Below are 10146 nucleotides of genomic sequence, written 5' to 3' on the forward strand. Positions count from 1 at the left end.
AAAAGTGCAGCATAAGCAGCATATTTATTTATGAGATGACCTCAAAGGATTGAACACACAACACAGGGATACATTGTGAAACAGCATAATACTGTCTGAAACGTCTAGCATTGTACACTGCATACTGTTTCACTCTCTTTTATTATAAATTACAGTGCCAGATACTTCCATTTCAGTCCAAACTGTCAAATTCTCCCCCAGTAATAATTTTGTATTATTTACATTCTATTATAATGTTTATAAAATATTTTAATTGATTTATTTTTATATTTTCAGTTTTAATTTACATTATTTATTTATTTATCTTTAGTTTATGTGCTTTTGGCATTTTTCCTTAATAGTTTTTTACAAAGTTTCTATTCAACTTAAATTTTACACAATTGTTAAAATTAACTTTTATTTTTATATTATACATTTCGATTATTTTTTTATTTTATTTTTTGCAATTGTGTTAATGCACTTTTGTCATTTTTATTATTTTTTTATGTTTCTATTTAGCTTTAATTTTATACAATTATTAAAATTAACTTATTTTTATATGTTAAGTTTTGTTTTGCACTTTTGCCATTTTTATTACTTGTTTTTAAATGTTTCTATTTAGCTTTAATTTATGCAATATTTAAATGAACTTTTTAATTTTTATATTTGAAATTTTATTTTATTTTTTACTTATTTAAGTACTTGTTCATTTTATTAATAGGTTTTCATATTTATAATTAGCTTTAATTTATTTTTATTTTATAAATTTTTTTAATTAACTTTATTTTATTATTATTAGTATTATATTTTCAGTTTTCATTCTGTCATGCTCTTTTGTAATTATTATTAATCTTTTTTTGCATATATCTATTTAACTTTAATTTATTTAAGTTTCAGTCATTTTAGTACTTCAATTTTCATATAGTTGCCAAGTCAACACGTCCAATTTTCAAGTTGAACATTTTCAAGTTTACATTTATAATCTAATATTTTTTATTTGATTTTACTTCAGCTTTCCTTAAATTACCAAAATTTTACCCAAATATATATATTTTTTAATTTTAGTTAACTATAACCATTGGTCTCCTCTCACAAACAAGAAAGCAATCAAAACACCAAATAGGAAGAGAGAAAATTATAAAATAAGGAAATAATGTTGAATTTTACAAACACATTTTTAAAGAACAGAAAATAAATTAAATGCAACCAAATATTGCATTTGTTATCAGCTGAGGACAGAGTTGACCATCCTGTTAAACAGAGTGATGATCAGTGATGTTTATATTCACCTGCTTATCATCAAAAGGAGGAAAAACATCAACCCTGACATTATTCAGAGAGAGAGCTTCCTTTTCTGGACAGGAACTTTTTTTGACTGCCAAACTAATTTATAAGTGATGCATATCATCATTTGCAATACTTCAACACCAGATTATCGGACAAAATGTAAAACTTATTTGCTTTTGTGAAGGTCAGGGCACTCAGAAAGCATGAGAACTTACTGTAAAAAGGAGTAAAAGTAGGAAACACTTCCTATTCCTCTAAGCATTTCCTCTAATTTGCAGTTTTTACATAATAGCTCATCTTCTTTAAACACAGATTGCAAAATGCCAATCATTAATTAATCACAACCATTATCATCCAAATTTGCACATGGCCATGTACATCAGCTAAAGTTTTGTTGAAGGATAAACAATAAATGCATTGTGGACTGTTAGCGCCCCCTGGAGGTAGGTCAATGTCAGTTCAGCTTCAGAAGTAATCCAGGGATATTCTTATGAAAATTATGTATTTTGTAAAACACTGCAGGTGAAAATGGTAATATTAAACTAATATATATCAGCATACCTAAAAATCTTATGATGCTTTATCTGATTAAATTTGCACTTATTTTCATACCAATCTGAACACTGGATAAAGTCAGGTTAAAAATTCATTTTATTCTGTTCACACAGTAGAGGTTTTTATCACTCTTTATATCACTCTATAAATCCAAAAACACTGTCCAAATGCCAGAAAATAATGAATTTTCAACATGTTTTCAGGAATAAAATGTTAAATATATATCAGGAGAATGGTATATGAACAAAGCCCTCTGTATGTAATCAGATGCAGATACATAAAGTGCAATAAAATAAATTGTTAAAGGTGTATTTTGAATATTTACTGTCCACAAGTCAAAAAAAAAATCTAATCTCAAAATTGACCAGTGCATGAAAAAACGTCTTGTTTTTTACATCTCTTTATGTTATTTCAGCTATCATGCATATATATATATATATATATTTAAATTCTTTACATTGTCCATACAAAACACTGCACTTACACCAGACAATATCTTCTTAGAAAGTTCCAAGTCTGTTTGTGGTTTATCACTGTGAAGCCTTTGGACGGTGTATTTCTGTATGTGCCAACAGATGACTTGATTTGAAGAAACTCTTCCCACACTGAGCGCAGCGATGCGGTCGTTCTCCAGTATGAACCCGCTCGTGTGCCTTCAGGGATCCTGACTGGCTGTAACTCTTATCACAGAGCAAACACATGTACGGTCTTTCTCCAGAATGAATCTTCTGGTGCTCTTTCAAGTTGGTGGCTTTATTAAACGTCCTTCCGCAGTCTGAGCACACGTGAGGTCTCACGCCGCTATGCAACTTCTGGTGCACTTTAAAAGAGTCCAGCCGTCCAAAACTCTTTCCGCATGAAGAACACAAGTGAGGCCCTTCGTTTGCATGAGTTTGGAGGTGATATCTTAAAGCGGACGCAGATGGACATTTCTCGCCACACCGATCACAAGTCTTCACTTCAGCATGAGAGCGCAGGTGGCTGCTGAAATTGTGAGCCCAGTTAAAACTCCTTCCACACTGAGGGCAAATAAAGGGCTTTATGCCAGTGTGGATCCTGGAGTGGTTCTTCAAGCTGTCGTTACGTGTGAAACCACTTCCACATTGCTGACACACGAAGGGTTTCTCTCGAGCGTGAATTCTTATGTGATTATTCAGGTGTTCCTTTTGCGTGAAAGTCTTTGCACATTGAGTGCAAGCGTATGGTCTCTCTCCAGTATGGACTCTCAAGTGCACATTCAGGCTGTATTTACGGGTGAAGCTCCTGCCGCAGTGCGAACACGTGTAGGGACGCTCTCCGGTGTGAATTCTGAGGTGACTAATGAGACTTCCTTTCTGTGTGAACCTCTTTTCACATTGAGGGCAGGCGAAGGGGGTTTTGGCTTCCGGTCTTTGGGAGAAATTATTTTCCTCTTCGTTCAGTTCTAAATGTTCCTCCTTCGCTTCCGTCAGGTCTAAGGATGAACATATGAAATAAATCATCTTTACAAATGAAAATGTGAGGAAGAGGTCAAGTGTGGAAGCTTGTTTCTGTCAATGGATTAAAAAAAATTATAGACTTTTTTTTTTTATATCTCGATGTTTTTATTTTTTTGTTACGAGTTTATACCTGACAATTCTGACTTTTTTCTCGCAATTTATGAAAATAAAAATTTCTTCTCTGAATTGAGTTTATATCTGAGAACTGTGCATTTGCATTGGGTTTTAAAAGGGTAACTGTATTTTTTAATCAAACAATTTAAACTTTTTTAACAAGTTTATACCTCAAAATTTTGTATAAAACAAATAGAATTATAATTATAAAATATAATTATTGTAAAAAGTCAGAATCGTAAGATATAGACTCAGAATTTGTGAAAAAGGTCATATTTGTGAGATGAAAAGTCACAATAACCATTTATTTTTTATTCCTTTGTCAGGCATTTATGTGGAGGAAGGTAATTGCTATAAAAGATTATGTTTATTGAAATGCATTTCATTTACCTACCTTTATATTATTATTTGACAGTTGCTATTATTTTATAACTACAGCCACCTTATGATTTGTTTACCTTGATGCTTTTCAGTGGACGTCAACAATGATGAATGAACAATGAACACCAACCTGTTTGTTCCTCAGTATCTCCATGATTCATTCTGGATGGTTCTGGATCACACATATCAATCTCCTCTTTAAACATCTCCATATTTATAATAATATATCAGACATCTGTCAGAACTGCAGTTTTCATGCTTGCTGCTGTGAACGCGTCCTCCACTGTCGTGAACATCTGTCGTAGCGCGCATGCGCGTGACTCACTGAGCAGCAGCTGTTATTGGCTCGTCTTCCTCCAGGGGGCGCGGAAAGATAAAACTCCTTTGATCTGGATTCAAATCTCAAACATTACTTTTACTGAACTGAACTGGGGCAGTACCTTTACAAAAAAATAAATAAATGAATAAACACTCAAATGTACCATTTAGGCACTAATATGTACACTAAAGTAATATGAACCATGTGGTAGGAGAAAATATGACACTACACAGGCATATATTTTAAAAAGATATTGGTTTACATGTGGTTTACATGCGAACAAAATGTAGGCACATGCGCAGGCCATCATGGAGCATTAGCCATTTTTTGGACCTACAAAAGAAAATCTATTCAAGTTTATTTATATAGCGCTTTTTATGATACAAATCATTGCAAAGAAAGTTTACAGAAAATTAAGTTTCTACAATATTTAGTAGTAGCTTATCAGTGGTGACTGTCAGTTTATGTGCATATGACAGAAATGTTTCAGAAGAAATTATTACAAGACGTAGTGAACTTTAACAGAAATTATTATATCATTCAATCAAACTTGTAGCAATAAAAGAAAGCTGACATATTTGTCTGATGAGCTTTTCGGGAAATGATTCCACTGAACAATTCCTGTCAAAACGGTTTTATTTGTCCTTTATATTTGTACACACCAAAATTACAGCAGCAGTTTTAATTGAATAATAGTTTTTTTTAAAGCATACTTTGTAGACCATATTTGCTCACTGTGATACAGAATTAAAATCTTTACCAAACTGATCACAGTTAAATGACTTTCCTCTGGGAATGTGCAGAAGATTTTTGAGACTATCTGTATTTGTGAAAGTCTTTTCACACTGATACGGTTTCTCTCCATTGTGTTTTTTTCTGATGCCTTTTAGTGGTGAGTAACTCTGTCCACGGTCTAATAAACAAGCTAGAATCAGTTCAAGTGAAAACTGCATTTATCATCCAGTTTAGGCCTACTACTTATTACTTCACAGCTATCAAAACAGTCAAGAATGAAGAATCAAGAATGGACACCAACCTGTTTGTTCCTCAGTATCTTCATGATTCATTCTGGATCACTCACATCTTCAGTCTCCTCTTTAACAAACTCCATCTTTAACAGATTTCAGCTGCTGCTCCTGGAGTTTGTCCTGCTGTTGTAGGATGTTGTGAATATTCACCAGTGTTTACATGTGAATTGTTGTGGGAGGGGCTTCACTGATAATGGCCTGATACTGAGACCCACAAAAAAAATGGAGAAAAGGTGACATATTTAAGTAAAGCTGTATATTATTAGCATATAAACAGCTTTATAAGAAGAAATATCATTGTGATGTAACCCAGAATTGCAATCTTTTGGATTTTTGTGGCAAACTATAACATTTTAGTGTATTCTGCCACCTACTGGATACTTACATGCACTAATGTTCCAAAGACTCAATCAGATTCTGAACGTTCTAATTTTTTTTTTTTTTTGGACCTTTCAAAATGACAAAAATAGCAAGTTGTTGAGACATTTCACATTTCATTTTTATAATTTATATATAGTTTTTTTCATACAAACAAGAAGCAGTAACTAAAAAAATCTAAACATTTTGCAATTTAAAATAGCATCACAAGCATATATTCAATTAATTTATTTCAACCCTAAACTTTACAATACGATTTGCATATACATGTGCAATTTCAGCGCATGCGCAGCAGGAGAAAGCTGGCACAATGATGTCATCGGAGCTACCATGATCATAATTGACGTTTATTGATGACATACCTAAAAATAAAGCTGACATATATGTGAGATGAGCTTCTACTTTTTATTATTACTATTATTATTATTATTATTATTATTATTTAGTAACTATTGACTTTCATTGGGATCAAGAAAAATTCAGTTTAACTTGGATCAAACTCAAAAAGTAAATTTTGAAAGTTTCCTGTTTAGTTTTTAGTTAATGATAAACAACTCCACAAACTGTACGTGTGCCATTTGAAAGCAAACTATTTTATTTTAATTAACTAACTCATCTAAATCTCACATTATTTGCTTGAAATATTGTATATGAAGAAACATTTGCTCACTGTGACACAGAACATAGCTTTTCAACATGAATCAGTCTTTGATTGACTGAAACTCTTTCCACACTGAAATTAAATAAAAAATTTAATTATTTAATTAAACAAGAGACTCAGATAGCTAATAATCATTGAACTTGCATTATCCATAACAAATTATACACCATATTGTCTTTTAAAAACCATCTGTAAATAAAGAAAACAATTGACTTAATTTTTTCAAATGTTAAACTCAGAGCACAATATAGAAAACAAGTAAATTAAATGTCTTATTATAGCAAGACCTGCTTAACACAGTGCAACCTGACACATTTAACATACTAATTACCCAGAAGGAAAGATACAAATTATAATTTACATTGTAAGAATTATTTTCTGATGAAGCTTTAAGCATCACTCTTGTATGGGAATCTTTCTGGAGACATTTTACAGTCCAGTGAACTGTCTTTTATATTGTTTATGCTGGCATATCCTGGCTTCTCTTTGTTAATGATGTTTATCATTTCAGAACAGTGAGAGAGGTACAGAGGGGCGTGGCACTCATAGGCCCCGCCCCTGCTTGTGTAAAGACCGCCTAGTTCACCTCTATATGCCTATGGCACTGTATCAATGTCTGTTTCTATGAATAACAATATAAATATATATTAAAATAATATTTTCATATTAAAGCAGCTTTCTAACCAATCCAATAGATCCCTTTTATGATGTCTGAGATCTTCTGTTAACAAGTTAATCACATTTTATTGGCGCCAACAGGCTGAGATGAACTGTAAGATCATAAATTTATTTTAAATTTAAATCTGTTCCTGTCTCTGAATTAGAAGAACAGGTTAAACACTAGACTAAAATACTGTAAGGGACTAGCACATTGCTTAAAATCACACAAAAACAAAGTAGTTCTCAATGAAATTGTAGTTTTATTATTTTGTTATAAAGAAACCCTTACATGAGGAACAAGCAATTTCTCAACATCAAGTAAAAAAAACAAACATTCTTAATCATACTTAAAGTGGACGTTAGAAATGTGTGTATTTATAAATAAATATCCATCTGTTACAAATAAAATATAATGTAAATTCAAAATAAAACAACAAAACTGTCAGAGAACACAAGGTCATTTTAACTTCAGGTTTGCTTTATCTGAATCTCACTATTATTATGATTATTGTTATTTATTTTTTTCTCACTGTGACACAGAACAACTATTTTCCATATTGGTTACCAGACTACATAAATGTTTGTAACTCTTTCCACCCTGAGTACAGTGGTATGGTTTCTCTCCAGTTTGAACCTGCTCATGTACTTTCAGGTGTCCAGACTGAGTGAAACATTTGTCACATAAGCGCTTTTAAGGTTTCTCTCTAGTATGAACTTTTAAGTGCATTTTTAATTTAGCAGCTGTAAAAAAGCTCTTTCCACACTCACAACACACATGACCTCTCTCACCGGTGTGTATTTTCTGGTGCCGTTTACAGTAGTTCGGCAGTGAAAAACACTTTCCACAGTAAGAACACACATAAGGCTTCTCCTCTGAATGAATTTTCAGGTGTTTTTTTAAAAGTAATGAAGAAATAAACTTGTTACCGCACTGATCACAGTTAAATGGCTTTTCTCCAGCGTGACAGAGCATATGATTTTTGAGACCGTCGGTACGTGCGAAACTCTTTCCACACTGAGTACAGTGGTATGGTTTCTCTCCAGTATGAACTCGCTCATGTTTTTTTTAAGTGTGTGGACCGACTAAAACTCTTGTCACAGTAGGAGCACTTGTACGGTTTCTCTCCAGTATGAACTCTTAAATGCATTTTTAAATCAGCAGCTGTAGTAAAGCTCATCCCACACTCACAACACACATGATCTCTCTCACCGGTGTGTATTTTCTGGTGCCGTTTACAGTTGTTCCGCAGTGAAAAACACTTTCCACAGTAAGAACACACATAAGGCTTCCCATCTGAATGAACTTTCTGGTGTGCTTTTAGATGTGATAAAGAAATGAACTTTTTACAACAATGATCACAGTTAAAAGGCTTTTCTCCAGAGTGAATGTGAAGATGATAACGGAGACCTGATGAATCAGTAAAACTCTTCCCACACTGAGGACAAGTGTGTGGTTTCTCTCCAGTGTGGATCCTCATGTGCGTCTTAAGGCTTCCTTTGTGTCTGAAACTCTTTCCACACTGTGAGCAGGTGTGAAGCTGTTTGTCTTTTTGTCTTGAAGTTTTGACTTTACAATGTTCCTCCTCCACTTCATTCACCTCATGTCTTTGCTGTTTTACTTCCATCCAGACTAAAATAAACAAAAGATGTGGTTAAAATCAGTTAAAGTGAACACAATTTAATAGCAGAAACCAAAAGAGGTCACATATTTATCTGTGGGTATCAAGTATGAGATCTTTAATGTGTCAAAGGTTAATTCTGTCATTCCTTGTTAATAAAATTAAAATGTGCATATGATCATTTAGATGATAATTTATTATTCCTATTGGTCATTATTTCATAGCCACTTAATCTTTGTAACAAAAGCTTTAATGTTTCTCAGCAGTTAACAATGAGGAATCAAGAATGGACACAAACCTGTTTGTTCCTCAGTATCTTCATGTTTTATTCTGGATGGTTCTGAAACACTCATGTCGTCAACCTCCTCTTCGACTTCTGCTCCAGTCCTGTAGGATCATGTGAATATTCCTCACCTTTTTAACACAAGCACAAACTCCGCCCACCACAGATTCTGAAGATTTCATTGGTCGTGACATTCACAGTCATCATCTACACAACACTGAAACCAATCCAGTACAAACCTGTGACCTTATTATAGTTTCATTTTTTTGTGTCAGATCAAACAAATTTCAGAAACATCCCCAACTCAAATTTTTGGGTTAGTTGCATGCCAAAACATAAATATGAAAGACACAATTTTTAATGTCATGGATATTTACTGAGTTATCCATTATTTTGTAGAGCAGAGTCAAAATTATAATTTTCATGTGAGATTTGGAGCCAAATTACAGGGTAAAAAAATGACTTCAGAAAGATGGCAGCATCATTGTTTTATTTTGGCACAAAGATTTTTCCTTCTGTTAGTAAAATCTATTGACTTCAGCAATACTTGTTCCATTGTGACAGTTCAAGAATGGGAAAATCACTTTTTATGTTTTCTATTTTCCCACAAAGTTTGCACTCCTGTATCTCAATTTTTTAAGATATCTCAATAGTCTATTATGTGACTAATGGTTCTTAAAAACATTTCTTTCAATATTCTATATTGAAAGAAATGTCAATATAGGAATGGTCTCTCATTGTAGTTTTAATAGTGAACCTTAATCTCAGGGGAAAAAGATTAAAAACACACATCAGTAGGTGATTATCACATAAAGTGTCGATCCTGTAGTTTGTCTGAGTCTGTTGACACACAATGAAATGATCTTAATGTGCCAATTTACAGAAGATCTCAGACATCATCATAATGAATGAGGAGAAAACAGGGAACTATTGGCTTTTCAGCAGCTCAGTTAAACATGACGACTGTGTTTCTGTCAGACTATTGTTTCACTAATTGTCAGTTACACTGAGCTGTTTGCAAAATTAAAATGCATTCAAAACTTCTGCAATTACTTTGACAATAAAAATGTACAAATATTAGAAACATTAGAAAACATTATGCTTTTAATGCAGTGGCATGGTTTCTCTCCAGTATGAACTCGCTCATGTGCTTTCATGTGTTCAGAAATAAATTTTTAGGGGGCCTGTTCCAGTAACAAGCTGTTGTACCCCAAAAGCTGCAAATTTGGCCCCTTATTTCCTGAATATAGCCTATACATCCACAAGAATTATTGAATCCAGACAGCTCTCTTATTTGTATGACCATCTCATAAAAAAGGTACAGCTCTTTTTCTGGGGATGTGAAAAATAATTAAAGGTGTGTTCACACTCTGACACTTCAAATATGAGAGGAAAAAACACATG

At 33.0% G+C, this 10146-nt stretch overlaps 1 protein-coding gene and 1 long non-coding RNA gene across 4 annotated transcripts; both read right to left on the reverse strand.

Annotated features, from left to right (window-relative positions):
- Positions 1-2080: 2080 nt before the first annotated feature.
- zgc:162962 (uncharacterized protein LOC798203 homolog) lies at positions 2081-5299 on the reverse strand. Of its 3 annotated transcripts, none has more exons than XM_059533710.1 (3): positions 5150-5272; positions 3925-4234; positions 2081-3274 (listed from the first exon to the last, which is right to left on the reverse strand). In XM_059533710.1, the coding sequence occupies exons 2-3, from the start codon at positions 4004-4006 to the stop codon at positions 2352-2354; spliced, it is 1005 nt and encodes a 334-aa protein (XP_059389693.1). In that variant the 5' UTR covers positions 4007-4234; positions 5150-5272; the 3' UTR covers positions 2081-2351. The 3 variants fall into 3 exon arrangements, with proteins under 3 accessions (XP_059389693.1, XP_059389694.1, XP_059389696.1); XM_059533711.1 differs by having other exon boundaries at positions 3925-4206; positions 5150-5223; XM_059533713.1 differs by lacking the exon at positions 3925-4234 and having other exon boundaries at positions 5150-5299.
- Positions 5300-7620: 2321 nt separating this feature from the next.
- On the reverse strand, positions 7621-9094 carry LOC132123378 (uncharacterized). Its single transcript, XR_009426505.1, has 2 exons — positions 8758-9094; positions 7621-8470 (listed from the first exon to the last, which is right to left on the reverse strand). It is a non-coding gene; the product is annotated as an uncharacterized LOC132123378 (long non-coding RNA).
- Between the last annotated feature and the right edge of the window lie 1052 nt (positions 9095-10146).

The sequence above is a fragment of the Carassius carassius genome, chromosome 41 (assembly GCF_963082965.1).
Source record: "Carassius carassius chromosome 41, fCarCar2.1, whole genome shotgun sequence".
NCBI lineage: Eukaryota > Metazoa > Chordata > Actinopteri > Cypriniformes > Cyprinidae > Carassius > Carassius carassius.

Coding starts and splice junctions, on each gene's coding strand:
- zgc:162962 (XM_059533710.1), bottom strand. CDS start 4,006: ATGGAGATGTTTAAAGAGGAGATTGATATGTGTGATCCAGAACCATCC. Junction 3,275..3,924: donor AGATACTGAGGAACAAACAG/GTTGGTGTTCAT, acceptor GTTCATCCTTAG/ACCTGACGGAAGCGAAGGAG.